The following is a 24,176-nucleotide window of genomic DNA, read 5'->3' as shown; positions in this document are numbered from 1 at the left end:
GACTCCAAAAGCTGACAGAGATGGGTTGATGAAACGAGGAACTTCTGTTCCCGGTGGCTGGAGGCATCCTCCTCACAGCTGGTGGGTGGCGGCGGGGGACTTCCTTTCTGCCCCTGTCCTACTGTGGGAACCTGAGCTTCTTTCTCCGCACCATTCAGCTCTTGAGGAGCCAAGGAGAGATCCCCAGGCTGGTGCTCCCAACCTGGGGAAGTGAAAAGGGCTTGGGCCGTGACCACCTGCAGGCTCGGTTCAGATTTTAGTTCCTCCATTACATGGGCAACCGCAAGGAAGTCAGGTTCCCATTGAGTGTCTTATTTCCTCAAATAGAAAGCAGAGTGTTGGGAGAAATAAAGAAGATGAGAACTCTTGTCAGAGGCATAGGAGGTCTTGGGAAAGAACAATATCATGTCATGATTCTAGATATGGGGCACTGGGCATGTCCCCATGTGCCTGGGTTACACTAACATTTTTACCAACACCTGTCTCCTGCCAGCCTTGGTTGTACAGAGGGAGAGGAGACTGAGACTCAGAGAGGGTATGGAACTTGCCCAAGGTCACACAGCTAAGAAGTAGTGGACCCTCTCCCTCTCCCTCTCCCTCTCCCTCTCCCTCTCCCCTCCCCTCCCCCTCCCCTCCCCCTCCCCCTCCCCCCTCCCCCTCCCCCTCTCCCCCTCCCCCTCCCCCTCCCCTTTCTTCGGTCTCCCTCTCCTTCTTTTTTCGGTCTCCCTCTGTTGCCAAAGCTGGACTGTACTGCTGTGATCTCGGCTCGCTGCAACCTCCCTGCCTCAGGCTCCTGTGACTCTCCTGCCTCGGCCTGCCGGGTGCCTGGGATTGCAGGCGCGCGCTGCCACGCCTGAATGGTTTTTGTACTTTTGGTGGAGACGGGGTTTCGCCGTGTTGACCGGGCTGGTCTCCAGCTCCTGGCCTCGAGTTATCTGCCTGCCTTGGCCTCCCGAGGTGCTGGGATTGCAGACGGAGTCTCGCTCACTCAATACTCAATGGTGCTCAGGCTGGAGTGCAGTGGCGTGATCTCGGCTGGCTACAACCTCCACCTACCAGCCTCCTGCCTTGGCCTCTTAAAGTGCTAAGATTACAGCCTCTGCCCCGCCGCCACCCCGTCTAGGAAGTGAGGAGCGTCTCTGCCTGGCCGCCCATCGTCTGGGATGTGAGGAGCCCCTCTGCCCGGCAGCCCCATCTGGGAAGTGAGGAGCGCCTCTGCCCGGCCGCCATCCCGTCTAGGAAGTGAGGAACGCCTCTGCCCGGCCGCCCCGTCTGGGATGTGAGGATCGCCTCTGCCCAGTCGCCCAACGTCTGGGATGTGAGGAGCACCTCTGCCCGGCCGCCCCGTCTGGGAAGTGAGGAGTGCCTCTGCCCGGCCGCCCCGTCTGGGAAGTGAGGAGCGCCTCTGCCTGGCCGTCCCGTCTGGGAGGTGAGGAGCGCCTCTGCCTGGCCGCCACCCCGTCTGGGAGGAAGTGAGGAGCGCCTCTGCCCGGCTGCCCTGTCTGGGAGATGAGGAGCACCTCTGCCCGGCCGCCCCGTCTGGGAGGTGAGGAGGGCCTCTGCCCGGCCGCCCACTCTGGGAGGTGAGGAGCGCCTCTGCCTGGCCGCCACCCCGTCTGGGAGGAAGTGAGGAGCGCCTCTGCCTGGCCACCCCGTCTGGGAGGTGAGGAGTGCCTCTGCCCGGCTGCCACCCCGTCTGGGAGGAAGTGAGGAGCACCTCTGCCCGGCCGCCCTGTCTGGGAGGTGAGGAGCGCCTCTGCCTGGCCGCCACCCCATCTGGGAGGAAGTGAGGAGCGCCTCTGCCCGGCTGCCCCATCTGGGAAGTGAGGAGCGCCTCTGCCCGGCCGCCACCCCGTATGGGAAGTGAGGAGCGCCTCTGCCCGGCCGCCCCCTCTGGGAAGTGAGGAGCGCCTCTGCCCGGCCGCCCCGTCTGGGAGGTGAGAAGCGTCTCTGCCCGGCCGCCCCGTCTGGGAAGTGAGGAGCGCCTCTGCCCGGCCACCCCGTCTGGGAGGTGAGAAGCGTCTCTGCCCGGCCGCCCCGTCTGGGAAGTGAGGAGCGCCTCTGCCCGGCCGCCCTGTCTGGGAGACGGAATTTCGCTCTGTTGCACAGGCTGGAGTGCAGTGGCGCGATCTCAGCTAAATGCAGCCTCCGTCACTTGGGTTCAGGAGATTCTCCTGCCTCAGCCTCCCAAGTAGCTGGGACTACAGGCATGCACTTCTGCGCCAGGTCCTTCAAACAGCAATGTTAACGACAAAGTTTCACCTTGGAAGAAACCTTCAAGACTACGTACACAGCTTTATTTTTAAGCACTACATATCTGCATTTTCACCTGGCTTTACACAATGAGATACCAAAACAATGTATAAATACCAAATAAAATAATCAGGAAGATATGACACATCTTTCCTAGTGGGAAGAAGACAAACATTCTATATGGCATACAGGCTGCCAATGAGCTAATATGGTCATTAAGTTAATCTTACAAACTCAGAGAATGAATTTTTGACACTACTTATCTGGCAAATGCATATCATGCCTTATGCCGTCTCTGGGTATTCTTGTTTTAAAAGCTCCTTGAAATCAGGAACGGGGCCTTACATATTCTTTTCATGTTGCCAAAGCACCTAGCGTAGACCTTGTTTAAAAGATAGATGTTTGACTGATTCGTTGAAAGGGGCACATGATTTGAACAATGCAGCTGTCAATCTGATTTCCTCAAAAGAATATTGGGTAGGCCTTCTCTCTAATAACACATAGATGTTCGAATTCGGCAAAAGTTTTCAATGTATGGTCAGAAATTAGCCTCGACATAGAGGCTCTCAGGCTAAAATTTGCAAGAGCAAACTCATACGACCGTACCTGCTTGAACACTTCTTCATCCTGGTGAGTTGTTCTCACCAGTTCCTGAATGAAGCCATATGGGAGATTCCTACACAGCATATACAGCACTAGGAAGGACGGCTGCTGCAAGGACCTGTGGACCCATGAACATTAGGGACGGTGATGAAGTCAACTCACTACAGAGGCACGTGAAATGTCATGTCAGCAACAACTGCCCAGTCAAAAGTGAAACTTGACATCTCCCAAATATTCTGCAAAATAGTTTCAGGTGAAAGCTAACCCTTCTTACCAATAGTAATCACTTTTTGGTCTTTTTAATGAGACACTATGGGAAGTTTCAAAGAATTCATCTTTTCCTACATAGAGCCCTTTAAAAATGAAGCACTGAAAAAAGGAAGCATGGCCAGGCACGGTGGCTCACGCCTGCAATACCAGCACTTTGGGAGGCCGAGGTGGGAGGATCACTTGAGGCCCGGAGTTGAAGACCAGTCTGGGCAACATAGCAAGACTCTGTCTCTACAAAAAATGAAAATATCAACTGGGCAAGATGGTGTGTGCTTGGAGTCCTGGCTACTTGGAAGGCTGAGGCAGGAGGACTGCTTGAGCCCAGGAGGTTGAGGTTATTGTGAGCACTCCAGCCTGGGCAACAGAGTGAGATTCTGTCTCTTAAAAATAAATAAATAAATAAAAATAAAAAAGAAGTTAAAAAAAAAAAAAAAAAGAAGTAGTGGAGCCAGGGTTTGAGCCCAGCTCTGTCTATCTCCAAAGCTCATCCTCTACTGAAATTCTAGACATAACTGGGCTGAGCAGAAATCCATCAAACTTCCACAATCTGCTTAAACACCTGGGAAAGAAATGAAGAACTGTCATTTTCTCTGGCCTGCTGGAGGAGCCTAGCAGAGCCAGGTTAAAATCCCAGTGTCTCCACTTGGCATAACCTTAGGCAAGACCCTTCACTTTTGTGAAGCCTGACCCAGGAGGTTGGGGGCTACAGTGAGTTGTGTGTGCACCACTGCACTCCAGCCTGGGTGACAGAATGAGACCGCCCACCCCTCTCAAAAAAAGAAAAAAAAAAAAAACTAGAAAGAAACACAACAAAATATTAGTAGTAAGTGTAAGTATTTTGGGTGGTGGGTAAATAATGCCCGCTTTTTATCTATCAAATGTTCTTTAGTTAGAATTTATTCATTGTATTTTAAACTTTTGTTATTATCTCTGATTAAAAGTCTTTTGTTACTTTTATAGTGACAAAAAAACTAAATAAGGCATTTTGCACAATATCTATATCATCTTATTCAATCCTCACAATCTGCTGAGATATAATTCTTTCTCCTATTTTATTATTTTTTATTTTTTTAGAGACAGGGTCTCACTCTGTTGCCTAGGCTGGGGCTGGAGTGCAGTGGCATGATCATAGCTTACTGCAGTCTCGACCTCCCGGGCTCAAGCCACCCTCCTGCCTCAGTCTCCTGAGTAGCTGAGAATGCAGGTGCATGCCACCATGCCTGGATATTTTATTTATTTATTTATTTATTTTTGAGATGTAGTCTTTCTCTGTTATCCAGGCTGGAGTAAAGTGGCATGATCTCGGCTCACTGCAACCTCTGCCCCCCATGTTCAAGCGATTCTCCTGCCTCAGCCTCCCGAGTAGCTGGGATTACAGGCACGCACCACCACACCTAGCTAATTTTTTTTTTTGAGACAGAGTTTTGCTCTTGTTGCCCAAGCTGGAGTGCAATGATGCAATTTCGGCTCACTGAAAACTCCACATCTCGGGTTCAAGCGATTCTCCTGCCTCAGCCTCCTGAGTAGATGGGATTACAGGCATGCGCCACCACACCCAGCTACTTTTGTATTTTTAGTAGAGCCGGGGTTTCTCCCTGTTGGTCAGGCTGGTCTCGAACTCCCCACCTCAGGTGATCTGCCCAACTTGGCCTCCCAAAGTGCTGGGATTACAGGTGTGAGCCATTGCGCCCAGTAATTTTTTGTATTTTTAGTAGAAACAGGGTTTTGCCATATTGGCCAGGCTAGTCTTGAACTCCTGACTTCAGGAGATCTGCCTGCCTCACCCTCCCAAAGTGCTAGGATTATAGGCGTGAGCCACCACGCCTGGCCTTATTTTATTTTATTATTTTTTTTTAAGAGACAGGGTCTTGCTAGGTTGCCCAGGGTGGTCTAGGACTCCTGGTCTCAAGTGATCCTCCTGCCTCGGTCTCCCAAAGTGCTGGGATTACAGGCCACACCCAGCCTCTTCTCCCTGTTTTTTTGTTTTTGTTTTTGTTTTTTGAGACGGAGTTTTGCTCTTGTTGCCCAAGCTGGAGTGCAATGGTACAATCTCGGCTCACTGCAACCTCTGCCTCTCAGATTCAAGTGATTCTCCTGCCTCAGCCTCCCAAGTAGCTGGGATTAGAGGTGTGTGCCACCACGTCTGGCTAGGGTTTTTTTGTATTTTTAGTAGAAACGGGTTTTCACCATGTTAGGCTGGTCTCAAACTCCTGACCTCAGGTGATCCACCCGCCTCCGCCTCTCAAAGTGCTGGGATTATAGGCGTGAGCCATTGCGCCCGGCCCTCTTCTCCCTGTTTTAGAGAGTAGGAAACTGAGGTTCAGACAATCAAAGTGATTTGCCTAACGTCATACAACGAGCAAGAGGACACCTGGGATTTGAACCTATGTTGGTCTGACTCCTGAGGGACAGGGAAATGGAAAAGGCTTATCCCGAGCCTGTGGGGTCAGGATAAGTGGTTGGTCCGGCTCCTAAGCAGATTTCTCTTTAGCCTTAGGAAGAATTTTTAACTAGAATTGGCGAGGCCCGGCGTGGTGGCTCACAGGTGGATCACACCTGTGATCCCAGCACTTTGGGAGGCCGAGGTGGGAGGATCACTTGAGTCCAGGAGTTCGAGGCCAACGTAGGCAATAATTATCGAAAGAGTATGGGAGTTCTGGAGAGGTAATGAGATCCCCTTCACCAGGAGGTTTCCGATAGAGGACCATGGAGTGTCCTGGAGGGACGTTCGGGAGCCCTGACACTACATCTCCCTCCTCAAACCCAAAGGGCAGAGGCATGTCCCTCCTATGAGACCCAGAACAAGTCGGGCCGCGTCCCCTTTTTCTAACTGGGAGCACTGCTGAGGGGGCGTCTGGGACTTCTTCATGTTCATCATCGCCCCTCCCCCATAGAGTACTGCAGGGGGCGGGGGGCGGGGCTTCGGAGGGGCGGGGCTGCAGGGCTCCAGCGGGCTGGCGGGGAGGCTTCGGCGTGCGGGGCGGGGCATCGGCGGGGCTGGGCTGCAGGGCTCCCGGGGACCGCCCGCCCGCCCCTCAGTCTGCGCCCAGAGAGCCGCGGGGACTATGGAGCCGGTGCCGCTGCAGGACTTCGTGCGCGCCTTGGACCCCGCCTCCCTCCCGCGCGTGCTGCGGGTCTGCTCGGGGGTCTACTTCGAGGGTGAGCGGGGGCTGGAACCCCTCCTAGCACTCCCTTGGTGTGGGGCGGGGGCAGAGACCCGGAGAAGACGTTAGCAATCCGGGAAAACTGCCCCCGGGTTCAAATGCCGACGCTGCCACTGGCCAAGCTGTGTGATTTGGGGCCGCACTCAACCTCTCTGGACCTCGGCTTTTGCTTTCGTGGAATGGGGACCGCTGACCTGCCCCGCAGGGTAGTGGTGAAAAGTCAGTGGGTTGAGGCGCGGGAGGTGGATGCAGCCGGGCCACTCCTAGGTGGCCTCGCGGGAGGTTGATGCAGCCGGGCCACTCCTAGGTGGCCTCGCGGTGCGCATGGGACGGAGCTCCGACCGCTCCGGGACGCAGCATTAGGCCGCTGGTGGTCGTGGCTGCGTCTTGATTCTGAAGTGTAGGGTCGGTCTTCCCGTCTGTGTCCTCCCACTCCTCCCCCTGGCCCCCCTCTACACTGCCTTCCTTCAGTCCCTGCGTCCACCTTGGCCCTCTGTTTGACCATGGGCAGTACTTAATTTGATCAGCTCTTCAGTTCTCAGCTTAAATGGCGCTTCCTCCAGGAAGCCTTCCCGGCTCTCTGCTCCTTGCACGCCCCCGTACATCTGCCGCCTGCCCGCAGCGGCCTGGTTCACAGGGAAGGTCACACAGCAGGCGCACAGTCACTAGTCATTGCCTGAAGGAGCAAGAGGTGAGGGACTAACAGACAGTGGAGGGCAGGCGAGGACAGCACAGTGGATGGGTGGCCAGTGCTGCTCTGTGGGGAGGGAGGACCCGTGGGCCACCGAGTAGGGGAGATGGAGGTGGAGGAGAGAGATGCTGTGTGGGGGTGCGGGTTCCTTCCTTAGAGAGCGAACTGAGGCTTGACGGCCCAGCCCCATCGTGTTCCCTGGCTGCAGGAAAACGCTCTGTCGCAGCAGCTTCCAGCAGAGTGTTTGGGGTCCCAAGTGGGGTCCTAGACCAAGGAGGTCCCGCATGAAGGGTCCCACAGGGGGCCACCACCTCGCAGTGGGTCTCTCCAGGTCTGCTTGGGAATCTGGCAGATCTGGGTTCAAATTCTGACTCTACCACCAGGGGCTTTCTGCAGGCAGGCGCCTGGGATCTGTTTGCTCTTCCCCCAGCCCAGGACCAAGCGTCTCAGTCCTCCCAGCACCCTTTGCCTGCTGGTGTTACAACACCTGTTTCCTCATCCTGCCTGAGGCGGGGTGGTGGAAATGGTGGAAGTCAGAGTGACGGTGACTAGAGAAGGCCCTGACAGGGTGTGGATGTGTGGATGGGGTGAGTGCGGAGGACAGATGGCCATGCCAATAGGGGCAGGTGTCTAGCAGGGCACTCGGAAGGGGCTGGCTGCATGGTTAGGAGCACTGGCTCTGGAGGCAAACACCCTGGGTTCAACCTAGGTTTTTTTTTTTTTTTTTTTTTTTTTTTTTGAGAAAGAGTCTGGCTCTGTTGCCCAGGCTGGAGTGCAGTGGCACGATACAGCTCACTGCAGCCTCGACCTCCTGGGCTCAAGTGATCCTCCCACCTCAGCTTCTTGAGAGGCTGGGACCACAGGCACGCACCAGGACAACGTCCAGCTAATTTTTGTATTTTTTGTAAAGATGGGGTTTTGTCATGTTGCCCAGGCCGGTCTCAAACCCCTGGACTCAAGTGATCTGCCTGCCTCGGCCTCCCAAATTGTTGGGATTACAGGCATGAGCCACCGCACCAGGCCCTGTTTTTTGTTTAATAGAACATAGGTTGTGTATGATAGCTCATGCCTATAATCTCAACACTTTGGGAGGCTGAGGTGGGAAGATGGCTTGAGCCTAGGAGTTCGAGATCAGCCCTGGCAACATGGTGAGACATCATGTCTACAAAACATTTTAACATAAAAAATTGCAGGATGTGGTGGCTCATGCCTGTAATCCCAGCACTGGGAGGCTGAGGCAGGAGGATCACTTGAGCTCAGAGGTTCAAGACCAACCTGGGTAACATACTGAGACCGTGTCTCTACACAAAATAAAAAAATTAGTCCGGTGTAATGGTGCATGCCTGTAGTCTCAGCTACTCAGGAGGCTGAGGTGGGAGGATTGAGCCTGGGAGGTTGAGGTTGCAGTGAGCTATGATTGCACCACTGCACTCCAGTCTGGGTAACAGTGAGACTCTGTCTCAAAAAAAAGGACGAGGTCTGTGTTGCCCAGGCTGGTCTTGAATTCCTGTCCTCAAGCAGTCCTCCCACTTTAGCCTCCCAAAGTGTTGGGATTACAAGCGTGAGCCACCGCACCCAGCCATAACTTCCAGTTCTGCCTCCTATTACCTGATCATCATGTACAACCTACTCAGCCCCTGCGAGGCTGTTTCTTTTTCTTCTTCTTTTTTTTTTTTTTGAGATGGAGTCTCCCTCTGTCACCCAGGCTGGAGTGCAGTAGCCTGATTTCAGCTCACTGCAACCTCCACCTCCTGGGTTCAAGCAATTCTCCTGCCTCAGCCTCCCGAGTAGCTGGGATTACAGGCGCCAACCTCCACGCTGGGCTAATTTTTGTATTTTTAGTAGAGACGGGGTTTCACCATGTTGGCCAGGCTGATCTCAAACTCCTGATCTCAGGTGATCCTCCTGCCTTGGCCTCCCAAAGTGCTGGGATTACAGGCATGAGCCACCATTCCTGGCCAGCTGTTTCATTATTTAGGAAATTGAAACTGCCTGTCTCCGCAAGAGCAGTCATGGGTCTTAAATACAGTGACGCATCAGTAGCCCCTTGGCACAGTGCCGGGTATCTGTAGCACCACAGCTGCTGTTCTCACCAGTCTGGAAGGCCCACGGTCTGACATTGTAAACAGACTGTGGTTTATGACTGGTGGGCATTTTCCTGGGGGTATGTGGGGAGGTTTTCATCAGTTTCTCAGGGCTGATGTTGGGGCTGCCCTGTGGGTGGGGCTGGGTTCAGGTGGCCTCAAGGTCCTGCCACATATAGTCTGTTGTCCTCCATTAGCTGGATGGAGAGACTGTGCTCTCGTGTGTGCGTGAGAGATCTTTATTGAGCACCTTCTGTGTTCTCGACACCACTTACACACTTTATTTTATTTAATTAATTAATTTATTTATTTATTTTTGAGACGGAGTCTCACTCTGTCGCCCAGGCTGGAGTGCAGTGGCATGATCTCAGCTCACTGCAAGTTCCACCTCCCGGGTTCACGCCATTCTCCTGCCTCAGCTTCCCGAGTAGCTGGAACTACAGGTGCCCGCCACCACGACTGGCTAATTTTTTTTGTATTTTTAGTAGAGTCGGGGTTTCACTGTGTTAGCCAGGATGGTCTCGATTCCTGACCTCGTGATCCACCCGCCTCGGCCTCCCAAAGTGCTGGGATTACAGGCGTGAGCCACTGCGCCCAACCCTCGCTTACACACTTTAAACCAAGAAAGCAGAACTTTGCCCACTGGGCCTCACTCTGTCAGTGCCCCTCTATTTTCCAGGGTGCTAGGAGGGCTGGGTACCGGCCCTGGCTCCGAGTGATCTCCAGGGAGCCACTGACCCCTCTCTGAGCCTGATTTTGTAGCTGTACACTAAGGGAGTTGGGATTCCCTTAGTGTACAGCTACAAAATCAGGCTCAGAGAGGGTGATTCACTGGGTTATTTACTGATTTGTGGACTTAACACATACTCAGAGGCCAAGCCCTGTGCTGGCTGCAGTGATGTTGAGATGGATCAGCCCTGCCTGTGAACTCAGTGGAGGAGGCACGGGGATGTGAAAAAGGCCAGAGAAGTGTGCCACAGCGGGGTGCACCGATGCCAGGGGGGGCAAGGACAGCTGAGGACGACTGAACCTGTGGGCATGAGGCAGGAACGACAGAGCAGGGCATGCCAGGCAGCAGGCACCATGTGCAAAGGCATGGCAGAGCAGAGCTTGTTGGGCACCAGGGCACAGGCTGCCCAGCACTTGGCCCTTGTCCAGTGGGGAAATGGAGTCCTCGTCTCCACAGGCTCCATCTATGAGATCTCTGGGAATGAGTGCTGCCTCTCCACGGGGGACCTGATCAAGGTCACCCAGGTCCGCCTCCAGAAGGTGGTCTGTGAGAACCCGAAGACCAGCCAGACCATGGAGCTCGCCCCCAACTTCCAGGGTAAGGTGGGCACCTCTGCCTCCCCATGTGCCTTGGCACTCTCCTGGCACACCCACAGGCTGCTCGTGGACTTGCCACGTCCAGCAGTCACTCCCTCCCCTTGGGGTTTGCTCCTGAGGCCCTCACATTCACCACAACCCAGCCTCAAGGGTGGGGATGTCCTCAGAGGATCTGCAATGCCCTGGACTCAGAGAGGTTGCGCCCTCTCCCTCTCCGTCTCTGGTCACACCTGCCTCTGTTCCAAGCCCTGTCCAGGTGACTGTCTCTGAGTTCACTCACACATTCACTCCCCAAACATCTGCAGACACCCATGTGTGCCAGGCTCCGTGTGGGGGGCTGTGGGTATGGGGCTCAGGATGAACCAGGTGCCACCCTCTCCAGTGGGGAGCTTCCGGGATGACAGTGAGAGAAGGGCAACAGTAAAAGGAGTCATAAGCTTTAGAGAGGGCTCTAAGCAAGAGTAACCTGCCTCAGGGTCTGTGAGGGCTTCCTGGAGGAGGTGGCATCTGAACCAGAAGAAAGATCCCAGCCGCAGGGAGTAGCATGTGCACATTTGGTGCTCAGGAAACCCCAAGCAGCTCAATTATTATTATCATTTTTTATTTTTACTTTTTGGAGATGGAGTCTCGCTCTGTCACCCAAGCTGGAGTGCAGTGGCGCGATCTGGGCTCACTGCAAGCTCTGCCTCCCGGGTTCCCACCATTCTCCTGCCTCAGCCTCCAGAGTAGCTGGGACTACAGGTGCCCGCCACCACACCCGGCTAATTTTTTTTGTATTTTTAGTAGAGACGAAGTTTCACCATGTTAACCAGGATGGTCTCGGTCTCCCGACCTTGTGATCTGCCTGCCTTGGCCTCCCAAAGTGCTGGGATTACAGGCGTGAGCCACCGTGCCCGGCCAAAGCTCAATTATTTTAAGAGGCATGTAGTGTAGTGGGCCATGGCCTAGACCCTGAAGCCAGTGGCCTGGAATTGAATCCCAGTGGCCTTGGGCAAGCTAGGCAAGTTCCTCTCTGGGCCTCTCTGGGACCTCCCTGGGCCTCAGTTTCCTCTTCTGTAATGAGGGCGATTAGGCTTGATATGAGGATTAAATGAGCTGATACGTATACAGCACTTAGAAGGGGGCCTGGGACAGGCTGGGTGCAGTGGCTGGTGGCTCATGCCTGTGATCCCAGCTTTTTGGGAGGCTGAGGCGGGTGGATCACCTGAGGTCAGGAGTTCAAGACCAGCCCGGCCAACATGGTGAAACCCCATCTCTGCTAAATACAAAAATTAGCTAGGCATGGTGGGGGGCACCTGTAATCCCAGCTATTCGGGAGGCTGAGGCACAAGAATCACTTGAACCTGGGAGGTGGAGGTTGCAGCCTGGGCAATAGAGAGAGACTCTCTCAACAACAACAAAAAAAGTTGGTGGGGGGCACCTGGTACTAACTAAGCAGGCACACTCTGAGGACTGGCTGTTACGTGACTGCCTGCCAGACGCGGGAGAGTGTGGCTTCCAGATTAGGGGCAAGTTGTGTGGGGAGCCGCAGGAGCCACACCACCTGGGGGCTATGTGGTGTGCTCACACTGTTTGTTCTTTATTTCGAAGGCAATGAGGAGCCAATGAGGGTTTTTTGTTTCTTGTGTTTAGTAGAGACAGGGTCTTGCTATGTTCTCCAGCCTCGTCTCAAACTCTTGGGTTCATGTGATCCTCCTGCCTCGGCCTTCCAAAGTGTTGGGATTACAGGCGTGAGCCACCACGTCCAGCCCCAATGATGGTTTTTAATATGGAAGTGATGTATTTTATATTTCGAGTTTTTTCTTTTTCTTTTGAAATAATTTGAAACTTATAGAACTAGAATTTGCTAAAACTCCTGTACATCCATTATCCAGATTCATTAATTTTTTTTTTTTTTGAGACAGTCTTGCTCTGTCACTTAGGCTGGAGTGCAGTGGTGCAATCACGGCTCACTGAAACCTCTGCCTGCCTGGCTCAAGTGATCCTTCCACCTCAGCTTCCTGAGTAGCTGGGATTTTCAGGTGTGGGCCACCACACTCAGCCAATTTATTTTTTTATTTTTTTTGAGACAGAGTCTTGCTCTGTTGCCCAGGCTGGAGTGCAGTGGCATGATCTCAGCTTACTGCAACCTCCATCTCCTGGGCTCAAGCAATCCTCCTGCCTCAGCCTCCCAAGTAGCTGGGACTACAGGCCTGTGCCACCATGCCCAGCTAATTTTGTTGTTGTTGTGGTGGTGGTTTTTTTTTGTTTTGTTTTTGAGACACAGTCTCGCTCTGTCACCCAGGCTGGAGTGCAGTGGAGCGATCTCGGCCCACTGCAACCTCCACCTTCCGGGTTCAAGCAATTCTCCTGCTTCAGCCTCCCAAGTAGCTGGGATTACAGGCATGCACCACCACACCCGGCTAATTTTTTTGTATTTTTAGAGACAGGGTTTCACCATATTGGCCAGGATGGTCTCGATCTCCTGACCTTGTGATCTGCCCACCTCGGCCTCCCAAAGTGCTGGGATTACAGGTGTGAGCCGCTGCACCTGGCCTGTAATCCCAGCACTTTAGGAGGCCGAGGCGGGCAGATCACAAGGTCAGGAGTTTGAGACCAGCCTGGCTAACACGGTGAAACCCTGTCTCTACTAAAAATGCAAAAAGTTGGCCGGGTGTGGTGGCATGCACCTGTAGTCCCAGCTGCTCGGGAGGCTGAGGCAGGAGAATGGCGTGAACCCGGGAGGTGGAGCTTGCAGTGAGCCGAGATTGCGCCACTGCACTCCAGCCTGGGCGACAGAGCGAGACTCCCTCTCAAAAAAAAACCAAAAAGTGTTGGGATTACAGGCGTGAGCCACCATGCCTGGCATTTTTTTTTGTATTTTTGGTAGAGACAGAGTTTCACCATATTGCCTAGGGTGGTCTCCAACTCCTGAGCTCAAGCGATCCGCCCACCTCAGCCTCCCAAGTGCTGGGATTACTGGTGTGAGCCAACGTGCCTGGCCAATTTTTAAATTTTTTGTAGAGATGAGGTCTCATTAGGTCTCATTATATTGCCCAAGCTGGTCTGGAACTCCTGGGTTCAAGCAATTCTCCTGCCTCAGCCTCCCAAAGTGTTGGGATTATAGGCGTGAGCCAGTGTGCCCAGCCAAAAATGGCCTCAGGTTTCCTTTTTTTTTTCCCCCATCAAGTGTTAAACATTTGTTACATGTGTTTCTCTCCCTCTCCACACATACACACACATATGAATGTATTACTATATGTGTATATATGGATGTGTTTTTTCTGAACCATTTGAGAGTAAGTTGCAGACATGTTCCCTTTTACATCTATATATTACCCCTAAATATTATAGTATCTCCCCAAAACAAGGACATTCATTCACATGGTTCAATGATCAAGTTCAGGAAACTTAATTTTGGTACAGTACTGCTGCCTAATCCACGGGCTGTATTTGAATTCCAGCAACTATCCTCATAATATGCTTTATAGCAGTTTTTCCCCTCAATCCAGAGTCCAGTCCTAGATCACACATCATATTCAGTTGTCCTGTTTCTTCATTCTCCTTCGGACTGGAACAGCTCCTCTGCCTTTGTCTTGACGTTGACATTTTGAAGCATCTAGACCAGTATTTAGGTAGGATATCCCTCAGTCCCAGCTTGTGTGGTGTGTTTCCTCGATTAGCTTCAGGTTGTGGGTTTGGGGCAGGAAAAGCCTGCTTCCCAAAAGCGGTATCATGTCTGGAAGCGAGGTATTTAGGCCAGCTGGTGGCGGAATGGGTGGCGGCTGGAGGGAGGGGGTGCGGGGGCAGTTGGGCAGTCAGTATTGGCAGCCAGGATGCAGGGGTAAAGTGGGTGGTCTGAGGTGGCTCTGGTCAGCAGCTCCTGGGATGTTAGTTTGGGAGAGAGGGACAGCAGGTTTTGGATGAGTGGATCGGAGCTGTGGAGAGGCATCTGGAGGAAAGGCTAAGATGGCAGTTAGAGGCAGGTAGGGTCAGGAGCTAGAAGAGTGTGGAAGTCTAGTGTCTCTGTCAGGGAATGTGTCCCTCTTCCATTCTGTGTGTCTCTGGTGACAAGTCTCTCTTGGTTCCTACTTCCTGTCTCTCCTTGTCCCTTCATGCACCGCCACTTTCTGCCCTGTGTCCCTCAGCCCTGCAGCCCAGATGTCCAGATGCAAATCCCTCGTTGACACCTGTCCCCAGGGGATTCTGGCTGGGTCACCTGCAGGGCCAGACTGGGGTCCGGACCTGGCCAAGGCCTGCCCCACCCTGACACCCCACAGTGACCTGCCTGCTCTCTGCTGTCCCCCACAGGCTATTTCACCCCCCTCAACACCCCACAGAGCTACGAAACCCTGGAGGAGCTGGTCTCTGCCACAACTCAGAGCTCCAAGAAGCTGCCCACTTGCTTCATGTCGACCCACAGGATTGTCACAGAGGGCAGGGTGGTGACTGAGGACCAGCTCCTCATGCTTGAGGCTGTGGTGATGCACCTTGGGATCCGCTGTGCCCGCTGTGTCCTGGGCACGGAGGGTCAGCAGGTCATCCTGCACCTGCCCCTATCCCAGAAGGGGCCCTTCTGGAAATGGGAGCCTAGTGCCCCTCGAACTCTGCTCCAGGTCCTACAGGATCCAGCCCTGAAAGACCTTGTCCTCACCTGCCCCACCCTGCCCTGGCATTCCCTGATCCTGCGGCCCCAGTATGAGATCCAAGCCATCATGCACAGTGAGTTGCCTGGGCCAGGTGGATGAGGGCTGCTGGGGTAGAGAAAGAGGGGTGCCCCTGGGAGCTGCTCTGATGGAAGACACCCCCACCCTATCCCTGAAGATCACCTGGAACTTCAGGTTGCTCCCTCTATATTACACTGAAGTTATTCTTTTTTTTTGAGATGGAGTTTTGCTCTTGTTGCCCAAGCTGGAGTGCAATGGTGCGATCTCGGCTCACCCTCCCAGGTTCAAGCGATTCTCCTGCCTCAGTCTCCCAAGTAGCTGGGATTACAGGCGTGCACCACCACGCCCAGCTAATTTTTTGTATTTTTAGTAGAAACAGAGTGTCACCATGTTAGCGAGGCAGGTCTCGAACTCCTGACCTCAGGAGGTCCACCTGCCTCAGCCTCCCAAAGTGCTGGGATTACAGGCGTGAGCCACCATTCCTGGCCAGTTATTCTTATTGATGCTCAAATTATCTCGGCTAGGCCAGGCGCAGTGGCTCACGCATGTGATACCAGCAGTTTGGAGGATCGCTTGATCTCAGGTGTTCCAGACCAGACTAGGCAACATAGCAAGACCCTCATCTCTACAAAAAAATTTTTTTTAAATTAGCTAGGCATAGTGCTTGTAGTAGCAGCTACTCCGGAGGCTGAGGCAGGAGGATCGCTTGAGCCCAGGAGTTCAAGGTTGTAGTGAGCTATGATCACACCCGTGCACTCCAGCCTGGGCAACAGGGGGAGACCTCATTTCTCTTTTTTTTTTTTTTTGAAGCAGGGTCTTGCTCTGTCACCCAGGCTGGAGTACAGTGGTTGATCTCAGCTCACTGCAACCTCCATCTCCAGGTTCAAGCAATTCTCTTGCCTCAGCCTCCCTAGTAGTTGGGATTATAGGCGCCTGCCACCATGCCCAGATAATTTTTTTGTATATTTAGTAGAGACGGTGTTTCGCCATATTGGCCAGGCTGGTCTGGAACTCTTGACCTCCGGTGATCTGCCCACCTTGGCCTCCCAAAGTGCTGGGATTACAGGCGTGAGCTACCAAGCACAGCCTAAAAATAATAATTTTAAAATCTATTTTTATTTTTTCTTAATACTTGGAGGAAAAAAAAATAAAAATAATAATTTTTTTAAGAAGGTTGGGGCAAGGCACAGTGGCTCACGCCTGTAATCCTAGAACTTTGGGAGGCCAAGGCAGGTGGATCATGAGGTCAGGAGATCAAGACCATCCTGGCTAACATGGTGAAACCCCGTCTCTACTAAAAATACAAAAAATTAGCTGGGCGTGGTGGCGGGCACTTGTAGTCCCAGCTACTTGGGAGGCTGAGGCAGGAGAATGGCGTGAACCCGGAGGGTAGAGCTTGCAGTGAGCCAAGATCGCACCACTGCACTCCAGCCTGAGCAACAAGAGCGAGACTCCATCTCAAAAAAAAAAAAAGAAGGTTGAAGGGAAAGCATGTGTGGGAATGTGGCGTAGCGTAAATTGGAAGATTCTGATTGGAAAGAAAAGATGGCAGCGGGGGCCGGGCATGGTGGCTCACGCCTGTAATCCCAGCACTTTGGGAGGCCAAGGTGAGAGGATCACCTGAGGACAGGAGTTCGAGACCAGCCTGGCCAACATGGTGAAACCCCATCTCTACTAAAACTACAAAAATTAGCTGGGCATGGTGGCGGGCGCCTGTAATCCCAGCTACTCGGGAGGCTGAGGTGAGAGAATTGCTTGAATCTGGGAGGCGGAGGTTGCAGTGAGCCGAGATCGTGCCATTGCATTCCAGCCTGTGCGACAAGGGCACTCCATCTCAAGCGAAACTACATCTCAAAAAAAAAAAAGAAAGAAAAGACGGCAGCAGGAGGGAGGCCAGCCGGCCCAGCCAATGCTCTATGCCTGGGGTGGGGGCCACTCCTGGGGTGGCATGCAGTGCCACTGAGCTGCCCCTCTCCACAGTGCGCAGGACCATTGTCAAGATCCCTTCTACCCTGGAGGTCGACGTGGAGGACGTCACCGCCTCCTCCCGGCATGTCCACTTCATCAAACCGCTGCTGCTGAGCGAGGTCCTGGCCCGGGAAGGCCCTTTTCCCCTGTCCATGGAGATCCTGGAGGTTCCTGAGAGCCGCCGCATCTTCCTCAGCCCGTGGGTGGGCTCCTTGCAAAAAGGCCAGAGGCTTTGCATCTATGGCCTAGCCTCACCACCCTGGCGGGTCCTGGCCTCAAGCAAGGGCCGCAAGGTGCCCAGGCACTTCCTGGTGTCAGGGGCCTACCAAGGCAAGCTGCGGCGGCGGCCAAGGGAGTTCCCCACAGCCTATGACCTCCTAGGTGCTTTCCAGCCAGGCCGGCCACTCCGGGTGGTGGCCACAAAGGACTGTGAGGGTGAGAGGGAGGAGAATCCCGAGTTCACGTCCCTGGCTGTGGGTGACCGGCTGGAGGTGCTGGGGCCTGGCCAGGCCCATGGGGCCCAGGGCAATGATGTGGATGTCTTGGTTTGTCAGCGGCTGAGTGACCAGGCTGGGGAGGATGAGGAAGAGTGTGAAGAGGAGGCAGAGAGCCCAGAGCGGGTCCTGCTGCCCTTCCACTTCCCTGGCAGTTTCGTGGAGGAGATGAGTGACAGCCGGCGCTACAGCCTGGCGGATCTGACTGCCCAGTTTTCACTGCCTTGTGAGGTCAAGGTGGTGGCCAAGGACACCAGCTACCCCACTGACCCTCTGACCTCATTCCTGGGCCTGCGGCTGGAGGAGAAGATCACAGAGCCATTCTTGGTGGTGAGCCTGGACTCTGAGCCTGGGATGTGCTTTGAGATCCCTCCCCGGTGGCTGGACCTGACTGTCGTGGAGGCCAAGGGGCAGCCAGACTTGCCAGAGGGGTCTCTCCCCATAGCCACAGTGGAGGAGCTGACAGACACCTTCTATTATCATCTTCGGAAGTTACCAGCCTGTGAGATCCAAGCCCCCCCACCCAGGCCCCCTAAAAGTCAGGGCCTCAGCAAGCAGAGGAGACACAGCAGCGAGGGAGGCGTCAAGGTACCAGTATAATCCCAGAGGGCACGGAGGGGTCACCTATTGGGATCACTGCTTCTTTGTCACGTCTGTCATGTTTCTCTTGCAACTGTGTAAACTTGTAGTTTATAAACTTGCACACTTTGCACCCATTATTCTCATTCCACCTCACAATTAATCCTGAGGCTGGCATGATTATCAGTATCTTATGATTGAGAAAACGAGGACTTGGAGACCCTGAGACTCGCCCAGGGTCCCTGTTAATAAGTGGGAGGACTGAACTTGGCCATGGACAGTCTAACTCCAAGTTCATGGTGCTTTCCTCTCTCCACTACTGCTGCCTTCACTCCCTAGTTCGAGCCTCATCATTTTTCTCCTAAACTGCTTCAGCAGGCTCTTACAGCTGTCAGAAAGGCCTCCTAACTCCTTTCTTAGTCATTGATGGGCCTCAGCTCCATCTTCTGGAATCTTCTGTGGCTGCCCATCATCGTGGGATGATGCAAACCCCTTAAAACATGGCATCCAGGGTCCTTTATAAGCTGACTTGTCGCACCTCCCCGACCCATCTTCCTCCACTCACTCTGCTGTCCACGCTCCAGCGAGAGAAGTGCCTGCAGCTCCCTCATGGTGCCGGGACTCCTGCTTCAGAGCCCCACACCCGGGCCTTCTGCCAGCAGTGTTCTTCCTCCTTGAGGCTCACAGGCAAGGTGGGACTCAGATTTCTCACTCAGCAGCGGTGGTCCTGCCTCCTCTTCTGTGCTCCCACTGCACGCTCTACGTAGCTCAGGACACGTTGTTTTTAGTGAGTCCTACCTGATTCTCTGGCTGAAAAGAGTTCTGTGGGGGCAGGGACTTTACCTGCTCCAAGGCCAGAGAGGACCTGGGCCAAACAGAATCACAGATGAGCAGGAAAGAGCCAGGCATGGGGTCAGGAGGACTAAGTTTACGTTCTGGTTCACTTACTCTGCCTGTGCTGGGTACTCCTCTGAGCGTCCTTTTCCTCACCAGTAGAACTGTGATATCCTCTGCAGCTGCTTTCTGTGACCTGCTTACTCTGTGGCAGGCCCCTGATATGCTTTGTCCCAACCAGTTCTCACAGTGCTTCCGAGTTACACACCGGTGTCCTGCTTCACAGTTGAGAAGGTGAGAGGCACAGAGAGGTCAAGTTTACCTGAGATCACACAGCCAACAAGTGGCAGGGCCAGGGCTTGCCCTTGGGTCTGACCACACAGCCTGAACTTCTAACTACTGTGGTCTGCTGAGAACGGGAGGGGATGAGACAGATCAAAAGTCCTTTACTATCACCAGCTCTTGTTTTAGGATCTTGGGTGACTCGTATTTAATCATGTGTGGTAGGCAGCAGGTGGCAGTGGAAATTACAAGATGACTCTTGAGTGGTCTGAGCCCCAGCAGGGGCTTTTATCTGTGGGGTGAGCGTGGGAAGTCATTTTCTGACAATGGCTGGACTGAAACATCCGAAACACAGGCCTTGTGCCAGTGCTGAAAAGGGTACTTTCCAGAACCGACAGACCTTAGCCTGTGTCTTGGCTCCCGATGGAGGGACTCTGGGCCCGGTCACTGCTGTCGCCCTGGAACCACAACTTTTTCCCTCTGTGCGTGGAATCTTGGTGCTGATCAGGGAGCTGTGCCGCACACTCTGTAAAGCGTAGTGGGGCGCCAAGACCACTGCCTTTACAGGTCACAGGCGTGGCTCTGGGTCCAAACCTTGGCCCTGCTGTGGATCCCCGTGTGACCTTTGACAAGGCACACTTTCTCTCCTACATAAACTGGGAATTGAAACCACTCAGAGGGTGACTTGAGGATTAAAGAGCAGACGTCATGTAGTATCTGGCACATGGGGGAGCACCCTGGAAGTCCTCTTCCTTCTGGGCCGCCTCAGCTCAGGCGTCGTCACGAGGCTTTGTGGCTGCTTTCTTACGGTATCCCCACTTTGCTTTTTTCCCCTTCAGCAAGAGAATTAAAGGACATTGATCGAATTCCTAAGTGGAGAATCCCAGGAACACCCTGTCTCCAACCCCCAACCCTATCCTCATTTTCTACCCTGATCCCTTTCTCCCTTGCCAGAGAATATTTCACATGCGTGTAGCGAAAACACCAGGGGTCTTGAGAGGTCATAGCCTGAAAAGGAAGTAGAGAGAGAAGCAGAGGAAGTGACACTTAACGTGAATGACCGTTTTTCATGGACTTTGCTTCCCCATTTCTTGAGACCCTGATGATTTCTGCTTTTTCTCCCAAAGTCTTCTCAAGGCTTAGGATTGCAGCAACACGCTCCGCTGCCCAAACCCAAGGCGAAGACCTTGCCAGAGTTCATCAAGGGTGGCTCCAGTATGTACAGCAAGATTCCTGCCCACAGGAAGGGCCACAGGCCCGCTAAGCCCCAAAGGCAGGATCTAGGTGAGTCCCTGTGGGCGCTGCTCACCCTTGTCCTTGTGTCTCCCCTCCCTACCTTGCTGCTTCCTTTGCCTCTGATGGCCCTGTCCAGGGACAGACCCTTCTATGGTCCCAGTTTGATGGACAGGCCTCTATAGGGTGGGCTCAGGTAGAAAGGTTCCTACCGTCTTTCCCATGGGCTCTAGGGCTTTGGCAAGGAAAATGAGTTCAGTCCCCAACATACTACCCTCCCTGCAGCATATAGGAAAATGAAAGGGTTGCAAAGTGTTGAGACAGAACAAACTGGTTTCTAGGCTAGCAAAGACCGTAGAGCGTCCAGGCCAACTCTTCCCCTGTGCAGATGAGGAAACTGCCCTACAGAAGGGAAGGAACTTGCCTAATGCTAAAGATCCTCACTGACTCGGACTCTTTTGCAGATGATGATGAACATGATTATGAAGAAATACTTGAGCAATTTCAGAAAACCATCTAAGTGCTGGAGGAACCACGCTTCCTAACTGCTGCTTCTCAGGGAATCCAACGCCAGCCAACCATTTTAAGCTTCTAAAAGACCTCGGGCAAGATCTCACAGAAATTGAGCTGCAGACAGGGAGTAGCTCTGTGGAAACTGATTTGATGGACACTGCACCAGCTTCCTTCAGGTTCTAGATTCTTGCTACTTAGGGCGGGCTGGTTTGGACCTAACATCTTGCACGTGACTCCTTCAGCCTCAGAGCCTTGGGATGCAGAGCAGCTGGCAGGGTTCCTCTCAATCCTGCAACCCCAGCTGTCCCACCGGTGGGTGCAGAGGGGAATCCAAGGCCATCAACCTTGGTGATAGCAGCACAGTGCCAATGCCTCTCAGTAAAAGGGATTGCATCCTGATCACACTGCATGGGAGATTTCGTTAACGTCTGCCACCCCTACTCTCACCCGCAAGCTCTAAGCCCCCGGGAGGCCTGGACTGTCTTCCTCATCTCTGTAGCACCTAGCCTGATAGATCTGTATGTGGTAAACAGGGGTCGTATGGATTAATGTGGGAACTTGGCTTCAACAGCACAACCTTAGGACCTTGGGCTCCAAAAGCTGGTGGTGAAATGAGAGGAGCCAATTTAAGAAGACCCTTATGGAGACCTGAGGCTGCAGAAAACTGGCAGGTTTCATCAGGTGGCTAAAGTCGTCAAAGTTGTAAGTGACTAACCAAGATTATTTCATTTTAAAACCACAGAATAAAAGTGACACCTGAGCTTCTATATGAATGAGAACAGTATCATTTATTAAGTTCCGACTGCGTGCCAGGCACTTAACAAACCATATCCAAATCCTCAACTTTCTAGAATGCCTGATTTTAAAAATTAGGGAACAGGCTGCATGGTCAAGTACCTTAGGACGCTGACAAGTTACAGTTAAGGGTGAGGACTTGGAAAGTATGAGACTGGGTTAGGATCCCAGCTTGCTACCTACCAGCCAGGGCTATGAGCAAGTTATTTTAACCTAAGTTTCAGTTTTTTGACATGTCAAATGAAACTATAGTTACTACCTCAGAAGACTGACTGTTTTAAGGATCAAATGAGATAATCTTTGTAAACCATTTGGTACAGTAAACATTCAACAAACATGTATCATTATTGAACAAGATCGTGTAGCTGTTCTGCCTCCAAAGCCTATACTCTTTCCACCCCTCCACAATGTTTCCTAGTCATGGAATACATCCCAGTGTTAAAAATATACCATATCCCTAGACTGTGGAGACAGAGTATACTGACTGGTTGGCGGGCCTCCCTGTCTTTAGTGGAGATAATACAAGCCTTTGTCCGTGCAGAGACTAACCCAGTTTTCAGAGGCAGTCAAGGCCTGTTCAGTGAGACAAGACCACAGGCCACATTTCCTCTAAGTGGTGGGACTTTGGTTTATGGACTGATGCAGTCACGGACTGCAAAGACAGGAAACAGACAAAGAGATGATCTGAGACTCCAGCTGAGATGGGAGCCTAAAGAGGGTGAGATGCCCACTTCCTGGTTTCTAGGCATCGCCCCTGAGTGTGTCCTTCCTTTGCGTAACATCTCCCTGGGCTGCCTGGACTCGCTGCACTTTTTAGCCTCCAGGCCTCCATACTCCAGCATGGAGTTCTCCAGGTGACTACTGAGTGGCTCCTACAGGCTGCTGGGCCAGTCACCAGGATCTGACATCCCATCTTCATCTGCCCATCAGCTCCCATGCCCTTCTCCAGAGAAGTCAACCTGAGCTGCAAAGGAGGACCCTGAGGAAGAGAGTACCGTAGGGAGAAGCAACGGGCAAGAAAGACAGAAAGTTCCTCCTTGGCACAGAATCCCGAGGGGCTAGGGTGATGCACAAAATGCCAATAGTTTTCACTTCCACATTTGCATTTACTCTTGGCACAAAATTGAGCAAGATGAGTAACAAAGCCACAAAAACAGGGGTAAAAGAGGGCTACCAGTTCCTATAAAATGGGCTGAGTAGGCCAGGTGCAGTGGCTCACGCCTGTAATCCCACCACTTTGAGAGGCCGAGGCAGGTGGATCATGGGGTCAAGAGATTGAGATCATCCCGGCCAACATGGAGAAACACCATCTCCACTAAAAATACAAAAAAATTAGCTGAGCGTGGTGGCACGTGCCTGTACTCCCAGCTACTCACGGGGCTGAGGCAGAAGAATCGCTTGAACCCGGGAGGTGGAAGTTGCAGTGAGCTGGGATCGCGCCACTGCACTCCAGCCTGGCGAAAGAGTGAGACTCCGTCTCCAAAAAAAAAAAAAAAAAGGGCTGAGTAGCCAAATGCTGCAGTGAGAAAAATTTCACAGCAGCGAACGCTGGGCTTGAAAGCCACACCTGTGACTTTTCTCTTGTTCGTTGAGATGAAGTCGCTCTCTGTGGCCCAGGCTGCAGTGCAGTGGCACCATCTCGGCTCACTGCAACCTCTGCCTCCCAGGTTCAAGTGATTCTCAGACTTCCAAGTAGCTGGGACTACAGGTGTGTACCATACTCAGTTAATTTTTGTATTTTAGTAGAGACGGGGTTTCACCATGTTGGTCAGGCTGGTTCTTTTTTTTTTTTTTGAGATGGAGTTTTGAGCCCAGGCTGGAGTGCAATGGCACGATCTCAGCTCACCGCAACCTCCGCCTCCCAGGTTCAAGCGATTCTCCTGCCTCATCCTCCCGAGTAGCTGGGATTACAGGCATGAGCCACCACGCCCGGCTGATTTTGTATTTTTAGTAGACATAGGGTTTCTCTATGTTGGTCAGGCTGGTCTTGAACTCCTGACCTCAGGTCATCCTCCCGCCTCAGCCTCCCAAAGTGCTGGGATTACAGGAGCCACCACGCCCGGTCAGCCAGGCTGGTTTCTAACTCCTGACATCAGGTGATCCACCCGCCTTGGCCTTCCAAAGTGCTGAGATTACAGGCGTGAGCCACTGGGTCTGGCTGTTTTATCAGAACAATGAGGATTAGCAGGGATCCAACTAGAGGTAGATACCAGCCTCAGGGTGCATTTGTTTTCTTTACCCCTGGAATAAGCCACGGGGTGGTGGGGTGTTATAATGGGACTAGGGATTCCCCCTAGGCAGTGGTCTCCAAAGTGGGGAGTACACAGCCCTAGGGAAACACAAGATGATCACTGGGAGACAAAGTAATTTTTAGCACATCCCTTCACATTTTTTAATTTATTTAGAGATGGCAGGTCTTGTTATGTTGCCCAGGCTGGTCT

At 52.9% G+C, this 24,176-nt stretch overlaps 1 protein-coding gene across 5 annotated transcripts; it reads left to right on the top strand.

Annotated features, from left to right (window-relative positions):
* Window positions 1-6,151: 6,151 nt before the first annotated feature.
* Window positions 6,152-21,707, top strand: THEMIS2 (thymocyte selection associated family member 2). Of its 5 annotated transcripts, XM_054498383.2 has the most exons (6): window positions 6,152-6,285; window positions 10,252-10,392; window positions 14,682-15,092; window positions 17,018-18,087; window positions 20,322-20,478; window positions 20,892-21,707. In XM_054498383.2, the coding sequence occupies exons 1-6, from the start codon at window positions 6,192-6,194 to the stop codon at window positions 20,945-20,947; spliced, it is 1,929 nt and encodes a 642-aa protein (XP_054354358.1). In that variant the 5' UTR covers window positions 6,152-6,191; the 3' UTR covers window positions 20,948-21,707. The 5 variants fall into 5 exon arrangements, with proteins under 5 accessions (XP_054354358.1, XP_054354372.1, XP_054354391.1 ...); XM_054498397.2 differs by lacking the exon at window positions 14,682-15,092; XM_054498390.2 differs by lacking the exon at window positions 10,252-10,392 and having other exon boundaries at window positions 6,156-6,285.
* The last annotated feature ends 2,469 nt before the right edge of the window (window positions 21,708-24,176 follow it).

The sequence above is a fragment of the Pongo pygmaeus genome, chromosome 1, assembly GCF_028885625.2.
Source record: "Pongo pygmaeus isolate AG05252 chromosome 1, NHGRI_mPonPyg2-v2.0_pri, whole genome shotgun sequence".
NCBI classification, from domain to species: domain Eukaryota; kingdom Metazoa; phylum Chordata; class Mammalia; order Primates; family Hominidae; genus Pongo; species Pongo pygmaeus.
This window is presented reverse-complemented; position numbering and strand designations above follow the sequence as displayed.